Source organism: Natrix helvetica, assembly GCF_964273705.1.
Source record: "Natrix helvetica genome assembly, chromosome: 2".
Classification (NCBI taxonomy): domain Eukaryota; kingdom Metazoa; phylum Chordata; class Lepidosauria; order Squamata; family Natricidae; genus Natrix; species Natrix helvetica.
The window spans coordinates 116,297,003-116,322,568 of NC_138552.1; the positions used below are offsets into that span (position 1 = coordinate 116,297,003).

Below are 25,566 nucleotides of genomic sequence, written 5' to 3' on the forward strand. Positions count from 1 at the left end.
GGGGAGAACTGGAATATGAGGTGGAAGAAATCCTACCCTATGGGAAAAGAGGCAAAGCCATTCAGTGCATTATTTATTGGAAGGCTACCCTATTGCAGATGGCTCATGGGAAAATTCATGGTCTGTTCATCCCCCTGATTTAGTTTGTCAGTTTCACCAGCACTTCCCTAATAAGCCAAGGCTGACCAAACTACCAGTCCCCTGCCTGGCTTTGCCTGAAGAATCTATTGAGGGAGACATTAACCAGTCCCTCTACATTTCTCAGGAGGGGGGGAGCCATGCCTATGATGGCACTTCTACATCTAGTCTTCAATTCCCAGGAAGAGGAGGGGATGGAACCTCTAACTATGTTTGTGTGTTACAACCACCACCACCTGACTCATCAGTTCCTGAAGAGATGTGGGAGGAAGATTCCTTTGAGACTGCTTCCCTCCCACCCTTGCCAAATTCCCATGAGAAGTCAGACTTTGAAGACACAATGCAGGAAGGGGAAAGCAGCATAGAAGAACCTGTGGAAGAGGGGGGGCAAGGTGGAGGGATGGGTGATATACGAGATGACCAGGCTGAGTCTGAGAGAGGGGTCAAATGCATCATTAATCATGAATCTTTTCATGCCCACAAGAGATCTAAGTTCAGCCCACCTTGAATTTCTTTGACTTTTATATATTGCCAATTTGTTTTGGCCATCAATAGTTCAGATTCTTGTAGAGAGCTTGCAATAAATCTTTCTACTCATTTGAATTGCCTGGATTTTCTGATTTCTCTGGGACTTGACAGGAACAAAAATACCAAAACACCTCATCAACATTCAGATGAGCATAGATAAATCACCAAAATTAACATCAGACCAAAAATCAAGTAAAAATTATCCCAACGAAGAAATTGCCAAACAAGCTGGTAGTGAACAGCCTAACCAAAGAACCTCCAAGATTGGCAGGGCAAGCCACTAGAATATAAATTGATAAAAAACCCATTCCTTACTACCATAGTACTTGATAATATTACCAGATTTGAGTAATGAAATGTCTGCCTCTGCTTACCTATCAATCCAGAATGTACCAGGGCCTTGACTAACTTCCATGCATGTGCTAAGGCAGGCTGTCTTATTCCTTCTAATAATTTAGGGGTGGGGAGGTAGGTTTTTCAGTCACACTATGCAGAGTAGCAGGAGAAACTTGTCTGCTTTATTCAAACAAAGCACAATGTAGGATTATCTATTTTCATTCTTTTGTTACACATCCAAAGCAGAGGTGGGTTCCTACTAGTTTGGACCGGTTCGGTAGAACCAGTAATACTGGCAGGCTGGTCATGCCCCTGAACCAGTCCCCTTATGGTCCTATGGCTTATGGTCCTGGGGGATTTCAATCTGCCTTCCATTGGCGAGACATCCGAGTCAGCTCGGGAGTTCATGGCTTCCATGACAGCTATGGACCTAACTCAGTTAATTCAAGACCCCACCCATAATGGGGGACACACGCTCGACCTGATTTTTGTCTCTGGGCAGTGGATGAATGATCTGGATTTAGGGGATATTTCTATTCAACCCTTGTCATGGTCTGATCATTTCCTCATCAGGCTTGACTTCCATACCGCTACCCCTCGGCGCAGGGAGGCAGAACCGACCAGATGGTTCCGCCCCAGGCACCTGATGGACCCCGAAAGGTTCCTGATGGAGCTTGGGACTTTTCCTGAATCCCTTGCTCACAACTCGACCGAAGCCCTAGTGCAGGGGTGGCGAACAAGTTCGACAAAAAGAGCCAAAATTTTAAACTGTGAGAGTCAGAGAGCCACACCACGCAGTGACCTGCCAAAACAGACCCGGAAGCAATGTTCCCTCTAATTTTTTTTCGATGTGAGCAGAAAAGTATAGTGTTTGAGCGGCACATTTTCATGCATGAGCACCCGAATTTTTTTCACAGATGTGACCTAAGACAACAACGAAATCAGTATTATTTGAAACTCAAAGTTATGTTTCTTCAAGGTACCCGCTTAATTCAAAGTGTTATATAATATCACTATCACTTAACAACGCTCCTGCTTAGCAACCAAAATGTTGGCTCAGAAACTCTGGCATTTGAAGCACGCAACTCTTAAAGCTGTCAAGTTACAAGACCCTTGCACCCCTAACCCTTTAGGGAAAAAAACCCCCAGGGGTCTTCAAACCTGACAGCTTTAACACTTGTGGACTTCAACTCCCAGAATTCCTCCTCCAGTCATGTTGCAGCGACGTCATCTGCGTGGATCTGCTCCATCTTTGCTTTCTTCATTGTGGGCAGGGCTTCTGCTGAAGATGCCGACGAGTACGAGTTGCCACCAGAATAACTGCTGCTACCTCCTCCTCCTCCTCCTCCTCCAACAGAATCACCAGATTTGCTCCTGAGCTCAGCGCTGGGTTACCTCTGCCCCCTCCCCCTCCTCCGTGCTTTTGATGAGCCATGAGGCTTTTTTTCCCCTGCTCCCCCCCCCGCCTTCCTACTGGCTCCTCAAAAGCACGGCGGAGGAGGAGGAGGGGGCAGGGGTAACCCAGCGCTGACTGAGCTCAGCTGCTCCGAGCGGAGGGGAGGCGCCGCTGCCACGCGCGGAGATGCCGGCTGGAGCTTTGGCGGCTTCATCTCAGCGGCAGCGCCGGGCGGCAAATCCGGCAGTGCTACCTGTTAGAGGAGGATGAGGAGGAGGTGGCAGCAGTTCTTCCGGTGGCGGTGGGGGCTTTGGGGCTTCACAACTAGCCTCAGTCGCCCCGTGCTCCTCAAAGCAAGTCTGGGGAAGTCCTTTGCAGGCGGCCCGTTCTAGCTGCCTGCAAAGGACCTCCCCAGCTTCCGAAAGGGAGCACGCGATCCGAGCCACAGTATAGTAAATAATGACAAGAGGCAAAGAGCCTCATTTATTTTGGCCGGGAGCAGCATGCGGCTCGCGAGCCGCGTGTTCGCCACCCCTGCCCTAGTGGAAGCCTGGGATAGGGTGGCCGCTGGGGCCTTGGATCGCGTTGTGCCTTTGCAGCCTCTGACCCGGTGTCGATCCCGGGTGGCTCCCTGGTTTACCGAGGAGCTCCGGGAGATGAAACACTGGAAAAGACGCCTAGAGAGTGGCTGGAGGGCCAGCCGGTCTGAATCTGATTGAACACTAGTAAGAATTCATATTAAATCCTACTTAGTGGCGATGGAAGCGGCAAAACGGCAACATTTTTCCGCTCTTATTGTGTCCACAGATAACCGCCCAGCCGCCCTCTTCAGGGTGACCCGTTCCTTCCTTAACCAAGGAACTGGGGAAGACCCCTTGCAGGGTAGGGCTGAAGAATTTGTTCAGTATCTGCAGGATAAAATCGCTCAGATCCAGACAGGCTTGGACTCTGACTGGATAGATTTGGGCAAGCCGACGGGGATGAATCTTGAGGAGACAATCTGGGATGAGTTTGACCCTGTGACCCCTGAGGGCATGGACAGGGTTATAGGGAGACTCAGTGCTGCCACTTGTGTGCTGGACCCGTGTCCCTCGTGGCTAGTTTCGGCTTCCCGGGAGGTGACACGAGGCTGGCTCCAGGCAATTACCAACACTTCATTGAGAGAGGGGTTCTTTCCCACCGCCATGAAGGAGGCGGTGGTGAGGCCCCTCCTTAAGAAGCCTTCCCTGGACCCAGCTTCTTTAGCCAACTACCGTCCGGTCTCCAACCTTCGCTTTGTAGCAAAGGCTGTCGAGAGTGTGGTAGCACGTCAGCTTCCCCAGTACCTGGATGAAGCTGTCTACCTGGATGCGTTTCAGTCGGGTTTCAGGCCCAGGTACAGCACGGAGACGGCATTGGTCGCGTTGGTCGATGATCTCTGGCGGGTCCGGGACAGGGGCTGCTCCTCTGTCCTGGTCCTATTAGACCTCTCGGCGGCTTTCGATACCATCGACCATGGTATCCTACTGCGACGACTCGGAGGGTTGGGAGTGGGGGGCACCGTTTTACCGTGGTTCTCCTCCTACCTGTCAGATCGGTCACAGTTTGTGTTGACTGGAGGACAGAGATCGACCCCCAGGCGCATCACTTGTGGGGTGCCCCAGGGGTCGGTTCTCTCACCCCTCCTGTTCAACATATATATGAAACCCCTAGGCGAGATCAATATGCTGATGATACCCAACTTTTCATCTCTACCCCAAACCACTCAAACTATGCCCTCGACGTGATGTCCCGATGCTTGGAGGCTGTGCGGATCTGGATGGGGAGGAACAGGCTCAAGCTCAATCCCTCCAAGACTGAGTGGCTGTGGTTTCCATCATCCCAATTTGTGCATCTTGTTCCATCTTTGATGATAGGGGGAGAAATTTTAGCCCCCTCAGAGAAGGCTTGCAATCTGGGAGTCCTCCTGGATACGCGGCTTAGTTTAGAAGAACATCTGATGGCCGTGACCAGGGGGGCCTTTTACCAGGTTCGCCTGGTACGTCAGTTGCGCCCCTTCCTGGATCGGGATGCTCTGTGCACAGTCACTCATGCCCTCGTCCTTTCTCGCCTGGACTACTGCAACACTCTCTACATGGGGCTGCCCTTGAAGATCACCCGGAGGCTTCAGCTGGCCAGAATGCGGCCGCGCGGGTTATCATGGGGGTACCTAGGTGCTCCCATGTTACACCCCTTTTAGGCGGCCTGCACTGGTTACCGGTTGTCTTCCGGGTGCAATTCAAGGTACTAATTATGACCTTTAAAGCGCTCCATGGCTTAGGTCCAGGGTACCTGCGAGACCAGCTACTGCCACCAATAGCCTCCCACCGTCCAGTATGATCTCACAGAGTTGGCCTCCTCAGGGTGCCATCGGCCAGACAGTGTTGGCTGGTGACCCCCAGTGGGAGAGCCTTCTCTGTGGGAGCGCCTTCCCTCTGGAATGAGCTGCCCCCGGAGCTTCGCATAATCCCTGACCTCCGGTCCTTCCGACGCACCCTAAAAAGTTGGCTTTTCCAGCAAGCCGGCCTGGCCTGTTAATTTTATTTAATTTTTAAAATGTGAATGTTATATAAATTGGGTTTGTTTTTTGGACTGTTTCTAATTTCCTTTTAACTTTTGTACTATGTGTTTTTTAATGCTGTATGCCGCCCTGAGTCCTTGGGAGAAGGGCGGCATATAAATCTAATAAATCCAATCCAATCCAATCCCTGGTCACTGGTTGCATCCATTGGACGGCAAGCTGACTGGAGCTGGGAAATGGCTGGCTGGCAAAGAAGCCTCTCAGCTGCCTCTTTGAGTGCCAGAGGATTGGAGGCTTCTTTTTCACCCAGCCACTGGCGGCAGGGTGGCAAAAATTCCTCCAGTCAGTGAGAAGAAAGGTGCACATGCGCTAAGATGGTGGCATTGACCGGAAGTCTTTTTGGTGCCTTGCACCAGCGGCTGGGTGGAAAAGAAGCCTCTCAGCTTCCAAGTTCAGCAGCAGCTAGGTCCCTTTACAGGGTTGCTTTTCTCCATGCCTGAGAAAGATCAAAAGCAGCAGCCTTTAAGGACGAAGTCAGCATAGCTGCCTAGAGGTAAGAAAACACACCACTGAGGGAAGGAGCCCCCTGAAGCTGCCAACCTTGCAGCTGCCCCCCCTCTCCACAGCTTCAAGCTCCAAGTGGAAGAGATCCTCCGCTGTTGCGAAGAAGTGGCAGCCCTGGGTGCACTATGCCTGCTTCATTTTCTTTGAGAGCAGCTTTGAAAACAAGCTGCAAAGTGGGCATGGCGCACCCAGAGCTGCTGCTTCTTTGCAACAGCCAAGGATGGAAGAGTTTGCTCAGGAGCGACCAGTGAGGAAGGTGGCTGGGTCAGAAGGAGGTGTAGGACGAGCTCTCTGAGACAGATAAACAAGTTTGGGGAGGCAAAGGGGAGAGAGAAGAGAGAATGCTGGACAGGAGCCACAGGGGAAGGAGGGCGGTGGCTCTTCTTCTTCACCCCTTCCCAGAGAAGGATGCTCCTGGCACAAGAAGACTGAAAGAGGGAGGCTCAAGGCGGCTCTCCACCCTAACCCAGATGTGGCCGGGGGTTGCTCTTGCCCTCAGGCAACAGCTCTGCCTCCTCCCCTCCTCAAGCCCAACAAGGAAGCCCGCTCCTCCTGCCAGATCTACCCAAGGAAGGAGAGAGAGCCCGACTCGTCTGAGCTGCCTCTCCCCGAGCTAGAAGCAGCAGCAAGCACCAGGTCATCACCCCTTCTGGGTTAGCCTTAAACTCCACAGCACACCACCTGGGAAAAGGAGCTTTATTTTCTCACTCACACCAGGGAGCATTGCAGTGTCTGCCCTTCTAGCTTGAGGAGAGGCAGCTCGGACGAGCCAGGTACTCACTCACTCACTCTCTCTCTCTCTCTCTCTCTCTCTCTCTCTCTCTCTCTCTCTCTCTCTCTCTCTCTCTCTCTCTCTCTCTCTCTCTCTCTCTCTCTCTCTCTCTTCAATTACAGAAGGAAGAGATGGGGAGGCTGCTAGGTGGGCAGTCAGGAAGAGTGCATCGGGTCTCGACTCCCATCCCCTCAGATCACGTGGGCAGCTGCTTTGCCAAGCCACCCTGGGATTGCCCTGAGGAAAAATCCTGGCAGCGGCAGCAAAGCAATGCAGCAAAGTGTGCTCTTGAGGCCTGTGCCAATGGTGAGGATGCACTTCCCTCGCTTGCTCTAAGCAGTTCCCCCCATCCTCTCCAGGCTTGAGAGATACTAGCTAGGGCATTCCACGTGCCCTTGAGAGCCATCGCTGACTTGGAGTGTCAGGCATGCCTCCTTTAATATCCAAGAAAGAAAAACCTCAACTCCAATTGAATAGAGATAAAGTACTTTTAGTAGATATGAAGTTAAAGCAGCTAAAAGGAAAGCAAGATCTGAGCCAGAAAGGTGGGAACATATACATATCAAACGTTTACCAAGCACCCTCCCCCCAGTTCCCCAACCCAGTGTCCAATCTGCAACTCCCTAAGGTGTCATGTGGGGTGCATCTTCAAACAGCCTCATCAAGTTGGTATGTAAGACGGTTGGCCTTGACCAAGTCCAAACATCAGCCACCAGCGTGTGCAGAAGATGGTGAGAAGAAGACTCCTCCAGTACAATATTATTCCCTTCCCCAATACCATGCCCACCTGTTCCTATGGCAGCCAATAGTAAGCAAGCATAGCAAAGCAGCAGTAAGCAAGTAACCAAAACAGAAGCTGACATTTTTCTTTGCAACAGTCCTTCTTTAAATATGTTTTTTCACCACAAATGAAGCACCTCCATTATTGCTGGTCTTTCTGCTTAAAAAATACTTTGTTGGGCTGTAATCTGATCTCTTCTGCTCCTTGGGCCCCCACCTCAGGAATTTCTCCTCATGGCTTTTTCTAAAATTGCACTTATTCTCCTTAGAAATCAAATAAACTTTCAGGGTTTCCAAACGCAATTCCTGCTCTGGTTTGCATTCAAACACTGCAGAAAAATTGTCCTACGTTTCATCCAGATGTTTAACACCAACAGCACTTTCTGAGATTCAGGAATTTGCATTCCACATTGTTCTAACTCCACAATTCAAGTTTGCATTTGTACCAAATGCTGCTCCACAGATTCTCCTGGTTGCAAACAGACTCTGAATAATTTTCTTGATAATTGTACAATATTGCAGACAGAAACACTCACAGGTACCTTTCTTAATTTCAGCCAGACCTCCTGTGCAGTCTTTAAATCAACTACATTCAAAAATTGTTCATCTTCTAAACTCAAGATGATATAGGCCCGTGATGGCAAACCAGTGGCACGTGGAGCCATATTACCTGACACGGCAGCCCTCAGCTCCAGTGCACATACATGTACTGGCCAGCTAAATTTTTGGCCTTCTGGAGGGCAGGAGGAGGCTGTTTTCACCCTCCCCAGGCTTCAGGAAAGCTTCTAGAGCCTGGGGAGGGAAAAAAACAGGCCCAATTGGTCAACCAGAAGTTCGGGAATGAACTTTTGTTTGACCCGTTGTGCCTGTTTTTCGCCCTCCCCAGGCTCCAAGAAAGCTTATGGAGCCTGAGGAGGGTGAAAAACAGACCTACGGGGCCACCAGAAGTGGGAAAACGGGTGAGAGGAGAGATTGTTTCAGTTCAGAGTTCAGAGCAGACAAGTCCAGGCTAGTTTTGTCTCTCAGCACAGACTCAGAAGTATAGCCACACCCAAGCACCCAGCTGCCTCCAGCAAATACTGTTTCAGTTTCTAAACAGCCCTCATTGGTTGACTTAGGTGCTATGCCTGTTCATTGGCTGACCTTGTTACCATGTCTCTGCCAGTCATTAATATCCTGACACCTTTAAATCTTTGTAAAGCCTAAGACATTACTTTTGTCACAACTGAACTGCATCCTGTTGGATGCTCAAATCTGTCCTTTTGAATCTTGAGTCTATCTTCCAAAGAGTTAGCAATTCTCCTGAAGTTGGTGTTGTCTGCAAATGTGATGAGTTGCCCTTCTATCCCCTCATCTAGATCATTTATGAAGATGTTGAAGAGTACTGGGCCCAAGACAGACCTTGAAATACCCCACTGAATTCTTCTTTGAAAGTAGATGTAAATATTCCATGCATATCCATAATCTGAATGTATATGTTAAATGGATTTCATCCAATATGTACTTAGCAAACTGTTCTATGTGAACAGGGTTTTCTTTACAAAGATTTGGCACTGGTGTGTTTCCTATAAAGCTCAGAAAAGGCTGTTATTGATAATAGATTAAGCATAAGCCTGAACAATGACCTATATACATTCCTTTCAAACAAATCCCTCAAGTATCTAATTCTACTAGTATAACAGGGAACAAACAGAACTTAACTTTATAGAATAGCAAAACATAGAATGAAATAGCTAGGATTGATGATCAGAAATGATTTTCACTTACTCATCAATTCCTCCTTACCAATGGTAGGATTCAAATTTTTTTACTACCGGTTCTGTGGCTTGGTGGGCGTGCTGTGGCTTGGTGGGCATGGCAGGGGAAGGATACGGTAAAATCTTCATTCCCTCACCACTCCAGGGAAAGGTGACTGCAAAATCTCCATTCCCTCATGATCAGCTGGGACTTGGGAGGAAGAGAATAGATGGGGTATTTTCCAATTCTCCGAACTACTCAAAATTTCCGCTACCGGTTATCCAGAACTGGTCAGAACCTGCTGAATACCACCTCTGTTCCATACATACAGGGGATCAAAAGTAATGTCTCCATCCTCCTGTTGTACTGCTTTTCTCCTCCCTTACAAGATTTTGCTAAAGTTAAGTGAATTTAATTTTAGGGTGTGCAACTGTCACACATAGAAAATGGAGGAGTAAGACTGGCACACCTCAATGCACAAACCTCCTCCTATTTAGACCATCTTGTATTCAAAAGAATATATATACAGGTGGTACTTGACTTATGACCACAATTTAGCCCCAGAATTCCATTGCTAAGCAAGACAGTTGTTTAGTAAGTTTTGTCTCATTTTGCAAACTTTTTTGCCAGTTTTAAAGTGAATTACTGCAGTTGTTAAATTAATAACATGGTTGTATAAAATCTGGCTTCTCCAATTAACTTTGCCTTGTGAGAAGTTTGCAAAAGTTGATCACATAACCCTGGGACACTCCAACTGTTAGAATACATGCCAGTTGCCAAGCCTCCAAATTTTGCTAACATGATCATGGGGATGCTACAATGGTTGTAAATGGGAAAAATGGTCATAAGTCACTTTTTTCAGTGCCACTTTAACTTTGACTGGTCATTAAATGACCAGTTTAATAACCTGGTTAAATGCAAATTATGGACTACCTGTATAAAATGGCTCTTTTTATATATAACATATAAACAAAACATATAAACAAAATGAATCTATTCTTTCCCAGAAATATTAGTGAGCATTCACATATCAAGGTATTCATATTCATCCATTTCACCCAATGGCATGAAAGGTGCAGGCCAGATGATGATTGGAGCTACACCACCACGGTAGACAGCCCAACTCTACAGATGCTGCAGGAAAGGTTTGCAGCAGTAGGCTTCCAAGATAATGGGCAGTAGTGGAGGAGGAGCTTCCGGCGATGGCGGTCGCCTTCCTAAGCTCCTAAGCTTACCATGGAGCGTCCCGACTGGGTAGGAGGTTGCTGCTGGCCCTCATGTCATCGGAGGGCCGAGAATTGGGTAGCCCGACCACCCTGGCTTGTTTTGGGCTCGTTCTAGCCCACCAGGGTTGGTCGGAGAAGAACGGAGAGTGGAAGGAGCGGAGCGGCTGTGAGCGGCTGAGGAGGAAGCCGGGAGGCAATGGTGGCGGCGCGCGCAGCGGCGCAAGGCGCGAAATTTAAACTGTGTTGCGAAAAAAATGCAAAAAAAATGGGAAAAAAGCAAGAGAATGGCACCAAAGAGAACAAGGTTCTCCCTACGACTCCAGAGAAGACAAGGAGGCACTGGAGGCCCCGGAGAGGTGAGCAGATCAGGGAGACAGTCAGGAATGGCTGCAGCGTTGGAGGTGTGGAAAGAGCTGCAGCCAGGGACTCCTCTAGGACATTTGGCTGTAGCCTGGCTGCTCCCATGCTCCCGGGAACCTGGAGAACCTGGAGAATGTTCCTATAATTTTTGAGAGCTTCACCCAAATTGCAATAATTACTGAGGCGCCGGATGGGGACCAAGATGAATGTGTTGGGGAACCAGAAGTGAGGAGAGGAACTAAAATAACGGCTGGGGATGGCCTAGAACTTCAGAGGCCACTGGAGGCGCGTTTCAGGGCTATGGATGGGCCTGACCGATTGCCTAGATCAAAAACAGCTGGGCTCAGAATGCCACCCCCCCACCCACTAAGGATCCCACATCTGAAATTATATCTATCCTCAACCACCTTAGACTGCTTCCCATTTTTATGACATCTCTGCCTTGCTCCACTTTGGGAATATTTGAACATTTCCCCCCCGCCCTCTTTCCAAGTACTATCTGGATACTAAAGCCTCCAGCTTTAGTATCCCATTAAGACCTGAGCCCTCCGGCTATTGACTTTTACTACCTGCACCCTTACCCAATTGGGCTTTTATATTCTATCAATTTATTCAAGGTTAGACCTGCTCCGCCTGCGGGAGGCCCCTCTCTCGCAGGTATGGCCCTTGGCTCTTACAAGGGCCTGCCTTGATGACGGGTTTGTGAACCCCGAGAGGTGGAAGAAACGGAAGCTGAGGGGATTTTTAGTCAAATGTTTTACATTGTTTTTAGGGGGTTCCAGGGAGGGGGGGTGGGTGGGTCAGACCAGGAGCGATGTGAGAGCCGGGGCTCCAGGTGTGGTCACGAGCAGAAGGGGCGGAAGGGAGGAGGAGGGGGAGGACACCATTCCTATACAGGGCTCTTTAATCCCAACGGTCGCAGGGAGGGGCAGATACGAGGACAGCTTAAGAACTTACAGTCGGTTGGGAGACCGTGGTTGCTGGTTACACCCGGTCGCTTGTACCAACCCCCGCGTTCTAGGTGGTCAAGAGTTACAGACCCAAGGCCTGAGGCTGTTGTTATGCAATGCGAGGTCCGTTGTTAACAAGGCCCCCCTCATTCACGATCTAATTTTAGAGGGGGAGCCGGACCTCGCGGGAATAACGAAGACCTGGTTGGGCCACGAGGGAGGTCTTCCCCTCGTCGAAATGTGCCCACCAGGCTACCGAGCATTTCACCAGCCCCGGGCCCAGGGAAGGGGCGGTGGGGTGGCAGTAATTATTCGGGAGGACTTAGAGCCGAGGGAGTCTACTGTGCCACAGACGTCCGGATGTGAATCCCTTGTTGTGAAATGGGGGCCTGGGAGACAGTTGGGCCTGCTGATAGTATACCTGGCTCCTCGCTATACATCAGCGGCCCTGCCCGAACTCCTCGAGCTGATCGCATCGGTGGCGGTTGAGACCCCCAAACTTTTAGTGATGGGGGATTTTAACCTGCCTTCGATGGGAGAAGCATCAGAGGGGGTTCGGGAGTTCATGGCTTCCATGACAGCCATGGACCTGACTCAAATGATCCAGGGCCCGACACACGAGGGAGGACACACTCTGGACCTTGTTTTTGTCTCTGGCCAGTGGTTGAGTGATCTGGGAGGAGGGGACTTAACCATCACTCCCCTGTCATGGTCAGATCACTCACTCCTTTGTCTTGACTTCCCTGGTGCTACCTCCCGCTGCGGGGAGGCGGAACTGGAAAGTTCCAGATGGTTCCGCCCCAGGCGCCTGATGGAACCTGATAGGTTCCAGACGGAGCTTGGGCCACCTCCTGTAACCTTGACCCGCCCCCGGGTAGAGGACCTGGTAGTTGGGTGGAATAATGCAACTACCGGGGCCTTGAACCGGGTGGCGCCTTTGCGGCCTCTCCGGCGGCAACGATCCACCCTAGCCCCTTGGTTTACCGAGGAGCTAAGGGTGATGAAGTGCCGCAAGAGACGTCTAGAGAGTCGTTGGAGATCCTCTCGCTCCGAATTTGATCGAACACAGGCACGAGCCCATTTAAGGACGTACCTTGTGGCATTGAGAGTGGCCAAACGCCAATATTGTGCCACTCTCATTGCATCCGCGGAGAACCGCCCTGCCGCCCTGTTTCGGGTGTCCCGCTCCCTCTTGTTTCAGAGGCCGCGGGAGGCCCCCCTACAGGGCAGGGCAGAGGAATTTGGTAAATATCTGCAGGATAAAATCGCTCAAATCCGGAAAGATTGGGTTCCTGTCAGTGATCCAATGGAGACGTCCATGGCGAGTCTTGAGGTATCGATCTGGGAGGAGTTTGACTTGGTTGCCATCGAGGATTTGGACAGATTGCGTGGACGACTGCGACCCACCACATGTTTATTGGACCCGTGCCCCTGGCTTGTACTGGCATCCTGGGAGGTCACACGAGACTGGCTCCTGGGCCTAGTGAATGCTTCGCTGAGCGAGGGGTCTCTCCCGGCCGCCTTGAAAGAGGCGGTGGTGAGACCCTTGCTCAAGAGGCCTTCCCTGGACCCTTTGGAGCTGGCCAATTATCGTCCCGTCTCCAACCTTCCCTTTTTGGCGAAGGTTGTAGAGAGTGTGGTGGCCTACCAGTTTCCACGACATCTGGAGGAAAATGATTATCTAGACCCGCGCCAGTCCGGCTTCCGCCCCGGTCACAGCACGGAGACGGCCTTGGTCGCGTTGGTGGATGATCTCTGGAGGGCCAGAGACAGAGGTTGTTCCTCTATCCTGGTCCTATTAGACCTCTCGGCGGCTTTTGATACCATCGACCATGGTATCCTGCTGCGCCGGCTGGAGGGGTTGGGGGTCCGGGGCACCGTTTTGCGGTGGTTCGGCTCCTACCTTTCTGACCAGACGCAGCGTGTGTTGGCAGGAGAAGAGAGGTCGACCCTACGCCCCCTTACTTGTGGGGTGCCACAGGGGTCGGTCCTCTCTCCACTCCTCTTCAACACATATATGAAGCCGCTGGGTGAGATCATCCGTGGTTTCGGGGTGGGATACCATCTGTACGCTGATGATACTCAGCTGTACTTTTCCACCCCGAACCACCCCAACGAGGCCATCGAAGTGATGTCCCGGTGTGTGGAAGCCGTACGGATCTGGATGGATGACAACCGACTCAAGCTCAACCCCTCCAAGACGGAGTGGCTGTGGGTACCAGCTCCCCGGTTCAGCCAATTAATTCCATCATTGGCCATTGGGGGCATTCAACTTGCCCCCGTGGAGCGGGCACGCAATTTGGGCGTCCTCCTGGATGCCCGGCTGTCCATGGATGACCATGTGACAGCCGTGGCAAGGGGGGCGTTCCACCAGGTTTGCCTGGTGCGCCAATTGCGCCCCCTACTGGACCGGGACGCCTTACGCACAGTCACTCATGCGCTGGTGACGTCCCGCTTGGACTACTGTAACGCTCTCTACATGGGGCTTCCCTTGAAATGCACCCGGAGGCTACAGTTGGTCCAGAACGCAGCCGCGCGGGTAATTATGGGGAGTACTAGGTACTCCCATGTGACACCGTTCCTGCGCGAGCTGCACTGGCTTCCTGTGGTCTATCGGGTGCGTTTCAAGGTTTTGATAATAATCTTTAAAGCGCTCCATGGCTCAGGACCTAGTTACTTGCGGGATCGTATTCTGCCCCATACATCCCTGCGACCAATCCGCTCGCACAGAGAGGGCCTCCTCCAGGTGCCGTCCACTAGACAGTGTCGGGGGGCGGCGCCTAGGAGTAGAGCCTTCTCTGTGGCGGGCCCAGCCCTGTGGAATGACCTCCCTCCGGATATTAGGAATACCTCTGACCTCCGCTCCTTTCGTATTAAGCTTAAGACCCACCTATTCCAAGCAGCTGGCCTGGCTTAACTTTGATTTAACCATATCGCTCCTGATGGGTTTTTATTGGGTATTTTAATTATATTTAATTATCTAGGGGTTTTTAAATACTGTATTTTAATTGTTTTATTTGTCAGCCGACCTCCTCCTTGTGTATGTCTCGGTATATGTCTCTGTTATATGTTTGTTTTGTCCACATATTTATTTCATATGTTTCGTTGTACGCCGCCCCGAGTCCTTCGGGAGAGGGTGCGGCTAAGAAATAAATATTTTTTATTATTATTATTATTATTATTATTATTATTATTATTATTATTATTATTATTATTATTAAAGCAGCTAAAAGGAAAGCAAGATCTGAGCCAGAAAGGCGGGAACATATATACAGTATACCAAAGGTTTACCCAGCACCCCCCCCCCCCAATTCCCCAACCCAGTGTCCAATCTGCAACTCCCTAAGGTGTCGTGTGGGGTGCATCTTCAAACAGCCTCATCAAGTTGGTATGTAAGACAGTTGGCCTTGACCAAGTCCAAACATCATCCACAAGCATGCGCAGAAGATGGTGAGAACAAGACTCCTCCAGTACAATATTATTCCGTTCTCCAATATCATGCCACTCCCCCCAGTTCCTATGGCAGCCGATAGTAAGCAAGCGGAGCAAAGCAGCCATAACAAGTAACCAAAACAGAGGCTAACACGGAGCCTCGGTTCTTCCTTGCCTCATTGCCTTTGCTGCCATTTAGCCCTGGCTGGGAGCAGATGATTTTTCCCTGCTGGGGCTGGAAGCGGTCGCCGTTGAGTCTTTGCAGTGATCGGCTGCTTTTAGTTCAACCTCTGCTATTGTGGCTCAGGACAGTGGACTCAGCCCCCCCGCATTTTGCATCCCACTACCAGCCTTCACCCATGCCTTCATGCCACTGCAGGGACTGGCCGGGGCAGCCCAGCAAGCTGGGCACCCAAAAACAGCATGGAGATAATACATGCATGCATACAAAACCCCCATAAAAACCCCTAGTTACGCAAACCACACTCGAAAAAAGATCAGCTTTGGGATTAGGGATGGAGAGGTCTTCAGCCAACCTCCACTCCTCTCTGCCAGATCTGTTTCGCCATAGTTTGCATGTGGAGAGGTTTTCCATCTGGGACCTGCCTGCCCCTTTGACCAGCCTGCCAGAGAAAGTGGCTGCTTTTGATTTCTGCTGCTGCTTCTTGTAGAGAGTGCAGGAGGATCAAAGAGAGCCAGCAGGTGATCCACTGATTTCCTTTGCAAAGATGGTATAAAAATGCTTTCCCGCTCCGAGCCCCAGTCCTTTGCTAGAGCTTTCTGAACTTGGGGTCTTCCAGTGGGACTGCGTGGGTCCCCTTGCTGGTTCTATCAAGGCACCTCCATGCAGGATAACTCCCCAGGACAGCATAGTTTTGGGATGGCAGGATATTCTTTCTTTCGGCTGCGGGAGAAGAAAGAAAGTGCTCTGGTAAAGTGTCCCAGGGCTGCTTCACATGTGCATGACCTGCCCTTCGGCGGCACTTTCTTCCTTCTCCTGCCACCAAAAGAACATCCCACTGTCCATTGGTGCTGCCTCGGTTGATCCAGCTGGGAAAACAGGTCCCTGAAAGGCAGGGCGTGCTCTGCCATCACTGCTTCTGCCAGAAACAGGATATCTCCCCAGGAAGGGCTCCGTCTATGTGCCCAGGCCAGGTGTGTGTGTGTGTGTGTGTGTGTGTGTGTGTGTGACAGAGAGAGAGAGAGAGAGAGAGAGAGTAAGAGAGAAAAAAAGAGAAAAGAAGAAAGGGAGAGTGAGAGAAAAAGAAAGAGAGAGAGAGACAAAGAAAGAAAGAGTGAGAAAGAAAGAAAGAGAAAGGAAGGAAGGGAGAGAGAGAGAAGAGAGAGAGAGACAAAGAAAGAAAAAGAAAGAGAAAGAAGAAAAGAGAAAGAGAGAGAGAGAAAGAGAAAAAGAGAAAGAAGGAAAGAGAAAGAAAGAAAAAGAAAGAGAACTTATGACCACAATTGAGTCCACATTCTTGCTAAGCAAGAGCACTGTTAAGTGAATTTCACCACATTTTACAAGTTGGCCATGTCCACCTGGTGACATGGCCACCAAATCACGCCCCAGAACCATTAGTAAAAGTTTTTGAAACTCAGCCCTGATCCAAAGGGTAAGAGGAGGATAACTGGAATAATGTGGTCACCTAGCATTTAAACACTTTAAAGTACTTCACATGGAGTTAACCGGAAGTTCTTCAGCTGGACAGATGAGGGGGGGTGAGCTCTGAAGAGCCTCACATGAACTCTGTCTGACAAACCAATGCCGAGATCCTTTTGGATCAAAACCTCCCTGTGGGGGTGGGTGAAGAAGAGGCAGCATTTTATCAGACCCAGAGGGAGTGTAACAGGTCCCTCATAGGTCGGAGATTTGCCCTCTGAATCGGCGTCGGGGCAGCAGCATGGCAACATGGCTGCACATGAAGCTGACTTCAGGCCAAAGCAACTGAACAGCAGCGTGCAGGAGATGAGATGAAAGCTCAGTAAGAAGATCTAATTAACCCACAGTCATAAATCAGAATTTGGAAAAGGCAAAGAGCCCTGAGAGTATAAATAAATAATATTGATGGACAGATTGGGATTTTGGCAAAAAGAAGGGGAAAAATGGGTTGAATCACTAGCCCAAAAGTCAGCCATTTGCTTTAAACAATTTGGACAAAAAGGAGAAAGCAGAGAAGTGACAGACCCTTTCAAACACAAACTATAAATTTTTAAAAGAGACTAGGAGGGTGAAACAGAAACCAAAACATACCTAGGAGATTTGCTTTGTTCGAGTTTCTTATAAGTAATATATCTTAAGCGACTCCAATTAATGAGAAATAAAATATAACAAGGGAGAAAAAACTCAAGAAGAAAGCACTATTTTCTCACTGATAACCTAATCTTGCCTGTGCGGCGAATGGAATGCGAAAATCTGAGCAGAAAGTTTTAATTAACCAATTACCATAAATCAGAATTTGGAAAAGCAGGAGGCAAAGAGAAACATACCAGAGATTTGTTGTATTTTGATTTTGTTCCAATTAATATATTTTGAGCAACTATAACCAACGAGAGGCAGAAGGTAACAAGGGAAAAATAAAATAAAATCAAAAACCAGGAGAATATGAAGTGTTTTTTTTTTTGCTGAAGGGAGAACAAAAGATCAAGATGGCTCCCGTTTCTCTTCCTCTTCACATCAGCTGAATTAGCTAAATTTAAGGTGGACCTGAACTCTGAAAATAAGAACTGTATAACTAACTGTAATTTTGGAACTGGACATTAAGGTAACAAGGGGGGTGGGTGTGAAATAAAATCAAGAGCTGGGAAAGGACGATGTTTTTTTTCTTTCTTTTCATTTTTTTTGTCAAAGGAAGAACAAAGGATCAAGATATCCCCCGTCTCTCTTCCGCTCCATATCAGCTGAACTAGCTTTATTTAAGGTGGACCAGAACTCTGAATTAAGAACTGTACAACTAACTGTAATTTTGGAACTGGACATTATGGAAAGGTGGGAATTTGAAGAACTATGTGAAATTATAAAAATATGCATAAATAATTAAAATCAAGTCTAAATAGAATTTTGAAGATAGATATTGAGGAAAAGCAGGAAGTGAAGGAAGAAGTGAAGGAAAAAGAGGGGGGATAATGAAGGGGTAGAAATTGTGGAAAATAAAAAGCAGACAAAAAACTTCATTGGGTTTGACAGTGGTATAGGGAAAATTGAAACGGGGGGATGTGTCTCAACAAAAGGAAATAAAAAGCAGACAAAAGATGTCACTGAGTTTGAAGTGGCATACGGAAAATTGAAAAGGGGGTTTACGCCCCAACAAAGGGAAATGCAAAAGATTTCACTGGGTTTGACAGTGGCTTGGGGAAAATTGAAGAGAGTGGACATGTCAAAACAAAGGAAAGGAAGAAGACAGGAATAGAGAGGTGGGACAAAAGACTTACTAGGAAAAAATCAGACAATTAGAAATCGTTATATGGGAAATATAAAGCTGAGATATAGGGTTTATTCCTATATATGATAATAAAACTGAGTTGCTAACTGTGTCAACTCTCTGTATTGACATTCCATGCAGAGTGTCGATGGAGCCAGATCTCAGCTTACAGTAGCTGGGTTGAGATGGATGAAGCTTTTGGGTAATGTGATTTATGACAAACACTGAAGGGAGGACAGGAACCTGGGCAAAGTTCAGAAGCAGATAAAGAAAGCAAAAAAATGGCTGCAAATAAGAAATGCCTAATGAAGAATGCCTAATGAAGCTATTAATAAATAACTGCTTTTTATATTACAATATCGCGTCACTTGTTATGAATCAGGCATCGTTAGGGAAACTTTACAGACAGCAATCTTTTGCTTTTAAATATCGGGGGTGCCGAGGGGGAACTCAGAAGATCATGGCAAAAGGCTAGCTATCCGAAGACAGCTGGAGGGCAGCCAGACATCAAAGCCGAGCGAAGGCAGCCAGACATGAGCGAAGAAAGAAGAGATAAGTAAATAACCCCTAAAACAGCTAAAGCTGAGCCCCCATCCCACCCCTATACAAAAAAAAGGAAAGACCTTGAGCGAGCTGGGAAGAGTGGAGGGAATACTGGACTGGAATCAAGCCAGGCCCCCAAAGCCCCAAATGGAGTCCTTGGGAAGTTCCATAGAGCAACGGAGGGAGGAATTTGACTGGGTCACCCTCTGTGAAGAAAGGCCATTATGCATGCCAAAAGAGAGGGGAGGAGCAGTGGATCCTCTTGAGGTGACAAGAAGCACACGGGAATGCAGCCCCCTGTTCTCCACCCATTAGAAGGAAGATGAAGGCAGGCTGCCCAGGGCGGGACAATCTCTACCCTCCCTCCGAACTAGAACTGAGGAATATCTTCAGACATATCAAACACAAGCATACACAGGCCGACAGGAGGAGGGAAGAGAAGAGGAGAGCCCCCCCAACTGCAAGGTGTAGATAACTTCCTACGACTGCTAGAGGCCAGATTTGAAGAGGTGGAGGAGGTCCTGTATGCGGAAGATGAGCTCAGTGACCTAAAGCAAAGGGGCTGCCCCATCAAAGAGCATATCCGCAAATTTAGGAGAGTCATTGGAAGGCTACCCCCTTTGCCAGAGCGTCTCTTAGTGTATTTTTTAAGAACAAGTCTGGACCAGCAGATTTCCCAAGTAACTGTCTATCGCGACATCCCAAACCAACTCTCTGAGTGGTTCTGAGTAGCAATAAAAGTCGACAGTGGGCTGCATGCCAACGACATGAGAAAGCAACCAGACACAAAAGAGAGAGGTCAACCTGACCTGAAACCATCCAGCCAACGGGGAACCACAGCACCACAGCAGGCCCTGAGACCAGTCCTACCTCAAAATCTGCTGAAATGCTACAGATGCAAGGGGATGGGCCATATGGCATCCGTGTGCACGACCCCAACCCCGATGCTTGGCTTTTCACCTGAGCACCAATGGGGGGGGGGGGCAGAGAGACGGAATGCTATGGTAGAGCAGTACCTGAGGTGCTAAGTGAACTATCAGCAGTCCAATTGGGCAGACCTTCTGACTTTCGCTGAGGTTGCGTACAACAGCACAGGACTAAAACCATTCAAAGTAGTGAGCGGCATGGACTTTGTCCTAATGCCTGAGTATCCAAGGGATCCCCCTTCCTCAGTCAGCTTGACTGACTGGATGTCAATGCTAAGAGCAGCCTGGGAGAATGTCAAAAAAGCACTAGCTAAAGCAGCACAAACCTATAAGAAACAGGCAGATAAACACCGAGCTCCGCAATGACCATTCCTGGTGGGAGAGAAAGTTTACCTCTCCACAAAATATACGAGGTTAAGACTCCCTAGCAAGAAACTGGGACCAAAGTTTGTGGGACCATTTCCTATAGTAAAGATCATCAACCCAGTCTCAGTGCAACTGAAACTGCCCCGACTGCTAGGGAAGATGCATCCAGTATTCCATAGTAGCCTCTTAAAACCCGTGGTCAGATCCACTCTGAGACGACTGCCCCGGGAGCCCCCAGGCCCTGTGATCATAGTGGGCCAAACCCAATATGAGGTGCAACACATCCTTGATTCTAGGTGGCACAGGAGGCAACTCCAGTACTTAATCAAGTGGAAGAGCTACCCCTTGTCAGAGGCATCTTGGGTAAAAAGTAGAAATATCCAGGCTGATTGCCTTATAGAGAGATTCCATGAAAAAAAAATCCAAACAAGCCTAGAGGGAGGACGTAGCCTTGAATCCTATACTGGTACTCAAATTGTTTTTGCTTGCACAGATTGCCTTTGAAAAGTGAGGGGAGCCAGATGTCAACTCTCTGTGTTGACATTCCATGCAGAGTGTCGGCGGAGCCGGATCTCAGATTACAGTAGCTGGGTGGAAATGAATGAAGCTATTGGGTAATGTGATTTATGACAAACACTGAAGGGAGGACAGGAACCCGGGCAAAGTTCAGAAGCAGATAAAGAAAGCAAAAAAGATGGCTGCGAATAAGAAGTGCCTAATGAAGAATGCCTAATGAAGCTATTAATAAATCACTGCTTTTTGTATTACAATATCGGGTCACTTATTATGAATTAGGCATCGTTAGGGAAACTTTACAAACTGATTGAATATGATAATGGAAAGATAATTAAATAAAGGTTAAAATATATGAAATATGGACACATATAGAATTTCTAAGATGATGAAGAAAGTGAGATGTGTACCGCTTGTTATTCTATATAGTAGATTAATGGATTTGTAATGAACATTGAACAGTAAGGATTGTTATTTAAAGACAATTAAGGGTAAGCTAAGTCAAGATATGGAAAAATGGAGAGGGAACATGAAATATACTTACAATGGGAAATTATTGAGATTATAAAGACAGAAGTACAAATTTGGGGTGTGTAAGGATGCATAACTATATAAATATAATGATGAGAATAGCTGGGAATCGTAACCAGGTCTACATCTTGGCCAAAAATAAGCTGGGGTGGGTGGGTTTAAAAATACAATTATTATATATGTATACTTTTTTCTTTTTAAAAAACGAGGAGGAAGATATATGTTAAAATTAAATATGTATATTGAAAAGGAATTGTAACTACCATTAACATAAAATGGAGCTTACTCAGAGGCTGAAATACACTAGAGTGTGAAGTAGAGGAGAGAGGGAAGGGAAAAAGAGAGGGATAGGAGAGAGGGTAGGGGGGAAGAGGAGGAGAGAAAGAATGAGTGGAAAGGGGAGAGAGGAGAAGGAGAGAGGAAGGGGAAGTAGAGAAGGACGACAGATGGAAGAAAGGAGGTAGGGAGGAGGAGGAGAGAAGGAGAAGAAAGTGATGGATAGGGTACAAATATGGTGTATGGAGAGCAGAAGAGCCAATAATTGTTTTTGGGAGTTGATGGTAAGACAAATTGATGTAAACATTTAACAATATAATATGATGTTGGTTATGTAATAGTATACATGTGGTTATTTGTTATGAAAATGAAAAAAAATAAACTTTATATAAAAAAAGTATTTCACATGATCTCATTTGATATAATCAAGTTATTGATTTGAAGCACAGTTTACTGACAATATTACATTCTTATTCACTTATTATATTCATCCATGCAGTGACAACCTCACAATAACTAACATATCAAACAGCAATGTTATGAATCAGTAATTAAAGACTAATATAATTGAACTGGGACTCTTTGGGGTGGGAGGTTTCTATTTGCTGTGAATTTGAATTGAACTTCCAGCATGGCAGTGGGAGATTGGACCATGTGATGGATTTGCAGGTGTGGGGACAAGATCTTGAACTTTCAACTAGGTAAGGAAAACTGCGAAACTTTCAGATTCGTTTTTTCCCAGATGTACCAACATGGCTTTCTTAATAAATTGGAACTTTCAGCAATACTTTGCCTTGGACTCTTATTTACTTTTGGATGCTATTTGGAACTCTGACAAAAGAGTGATGGAAGCTGGGGGCAGAGTGAAAAGAGTGATCAGCCTAGAATTCCTACATAGGCACAAATGAGTTAAATCCCTTGAATTCTGTTGACTTTTACCTAATCCCAAATAGGTGTTAACTGTTAGTCGAGAAGATTCCTGTACATAGGTGTGATTAGCAGTAAATGAGTTTAATTGGACTTTTGTGTGTATCTAATCTTTTGCACCTGACAGGGGAAGATAAAACTGATTTTTTTTTGAGTAAACATAAATTTGCTATCTTACTATATTTATTTTGGCTCTGCTTGTACAATACATTAGATGAGTTTATATAGTATGAGATATTTTTCAGTTTAGCATAAAGCACTAGACATTACTTTAGCATTACTTTACTAACCAGAACATATGGTTTATTTGTTTGGGCATCATAAGTTCTATGAACATAATAATCATTCATTGTTAATCCAGTCTTATGCTTAAAATTTTACATGAACTTAACTTGCTATTTTTAAATCTAGTTTATAATGCCAGCTCTGATGAATGTTTTTCCTGATTCTGTTCAATTATTCTGTCCTCAGTTGATTGAATGAAAGGACAGGGGTTTTTTTTGTCATAAATTGTGTGTTAGAAATTTTTGGGGGGAGGGGGGGGGCAGAAGCTAAGAAAAAAGCAGATAGGAAAAGAAAAGGACATTCAAAAGGAACAAAAGCAACAGCAAGCACAACTCAAATACTGAGCATTTGTCTAGAACCATTCAATGTGCATACAATTTTGCTGTCAAATGTTTAAAGAGTACTTGTTTTCCCAGATAACCTTAATGACTTCATTCAAGTTAGGCAAGATTTGGTCTATTGTACTTTTAATAACTACATTTTATCATAGGTGTTCTTGGACTTTGAATACCATAATTACTCTTCACCAAGCTTGCAGAAGCAGAGCCTATGGTCAGTTTTAACAGCAGGTATACTACCTGAAGAAGTCTGATCAGGATTGGTTTGTTTTTTAAAGTAACTGGGTCTCCTGTGCTTGCAAACTCTTAAGAGAGTCACAGCCCACATTTTCAGGACTCTTGGATTAACTCATATTGTGAGTTCATGGGATATAAATTAAATAATCAGCAGCATCTGTGGAACTAATTGTAGGTTTAATGGAGAAGGCCTGCAAAAATCTGGACAACATAGAAATACAAAAAACCCCAACCCCTTTCTGACACCTAGGGCCAGGTTCTTCCTGCCCAGATTTGAAAGCACTAATCTGCTTTCTAATAAACAATTAGATTTTATGCCCTCTTGGCTCTCTATGTATCTTGAAAAATTGTAAATAATTATTACAAATAATTAGTACAGATTCTATAAGATCTCAAAACAGTTTCTTGGTAATACACAATGAAATGCTATAAAAAAGAAACAAGGAAAAATCTGTGGGAATAAACAATGCACAGCAGTGGAAAATATACTCTTTCTCAAAGCATGCTCGTATTATTCTAAGAAATATCATTATAGATGGCTTCAATGAATTTTGCCTTAGTTTTTGCTTCAATTCATCACAGTCTAGCTGAAAAAAATATTTCTAGTTTTACAAGTTCTATCATTTAAGAAAACACTTTTTTAAAATGTAATTTTAAAGCATTTTTATCATTTATCTCATGTTATAATTATATTGTTTAAAAATTTTGTCTTATGAATTATTTTAAAATGAAGAGCAGGACAGAAATTGCAATGAAAATCTTGTTAATAAATTTAGAAATTAGAATTGTCTTAAGAATTTTTTAAAAGTTAAGGATAGAAACTGCATTAGAAACTTATTAATAATAAATTTAGAAATTAGAAATGTATTAAAATATTCCATTCCTAATTACTATCATTTTTAAACCTGAGCTCTCAAAATGGCCAATGGAAGGTGAACTATCTGAAGCAGAATACATTTCCTCCTTCTCTCTTAGGTTAGCATCACAGTCTAGCAAATTAATTATACAGTATACATAACTGTATACAGCACAACATAAGTTCTCCATCACAATTTAGCAAATTAATTATATAGTATACATAACTGGTAAATGTCCCAGTTACATGGAGGAAGAATGTTTATACTTACACATTTGATCCAACTCTCAATCTCCTCTTCATTGAGTCTAGAAAGTGTGCGAGGCAAATATCTGAGCAATCTCTCTTTAACAGATGAGGAAGTAAATGTGCTTTCTGCCTCGGTCAAGCTTGCAATCACATCTGCGATCTGACCAGAACCTTCCACCACGACACAGGGAATTTTGTTCTTGATGGCAGTGTTAATTGCCTATGAAAGAGACTACTGACATAATTAACATTCTTAGTACAGTTTTGTAGCTCTGTGTATGGGATATATATGATTCCAGCTGTGCGTACAGCTGCTTTCAGTAGGCATACTGCTTCTTGCTTGTAACTAAACACACCCACAAAATCATCAGTCTTGGCAATCCTTATTTCTGACATCCCTATCAGTCCAGCTAGCCATGTGGCATATGCCAGACTACCAACTCAGCTAGGGGTACATGATGCATGATGACAGATTTGCTGTTCCAGGGACTGGTTAACGGTTTCAAAAAACAGCATATGTTTTGCTGAGTGTCCTACAGAAGAGTGATTGCAATCTAATTTTCATTGTCTCAAGTACTGTCTTCCCTTTTAAAAAAATATTGCTTACTATTAAAGCAAACTGCTTATTACCTGAAAATATCCAAACACAGCAGTCAGACCACAAATATCTATTGTATCAGAACACAAGCCACATTCACTGCTCCTCTGAAGGGTTGTTCTGCAGTGGTGTGATCCTACTGGTTTAACAACTGGTTCGGTGATTGTGCGCATGTGCACTTTGGAGAAAACTTGACTTCTGCATTACTGCTGAGAAGGGTAATAGCTGAGGTGTAGCAATCTTCTCTGCTGTTGTGACAATAAAGGTTGGTATAACACAGGGGCGGGGGGGCATTTGATCGTAGGAGCGAACCTGTTTTCTCCCAGCTGATTGTCAGAATGACTGGTTTGCCAGAACCGGTCTGAACCAATAGAATCCCACGCCTGTTCCTGGTTTGTGCATTACTAGTTTATATTGCAGTGGTTAAACAAGCTATTGTCTAGAAGCACATTTGATAGGACATAACAAAACTTATTAAACAAAACAAAACAAAATTCTTAAAGGTTTCTTAACAGTGGTAAGATTCAAATAATTTAACAACCAGTACTCTGCCCTAATGACTGGGTAGGCGTGGCTGGGTGGGCGTGGCTGGATGGGCATGGCCAGGGGGCATGACAGCACTCAGCCTCCTGCAGCACTCTTCCAGTCAAAATGGGGCACGGAGGTTAACAGGGCACAGCTCCGTTCTCCTGCATGCAGGACAACAAAAGAAGACCATGTGACTACTAGTTTAAAAAAAGTTCA

The 25,566-nt window shown here is 46.4% G+C and overlaps 1 protein-coding gene across 1 annotated transcript in view; it reads right to left on the reverse strand.

Moving 5' to 3' along the window:
* The window catches only part of TRPM8 (transient receptor potential cation channel subfamily M member 8), a 193,508-nt gene that overhangs the window by 131,203 nt on the left and 36,739 nt on the right, over nt 1-25,566 (reverse strand). Inside the window, exon 6 of the mRNA XM_081943992.1 lies at nt 24,247-24,444. Within this exon, the coding sequence (XP_081800118.1) occupies nt 24,247-24,444 (198 nt within the window). The remainder of the gene's footprint in view (nt 1-24,246; nt 24,445-25,566) is intronic.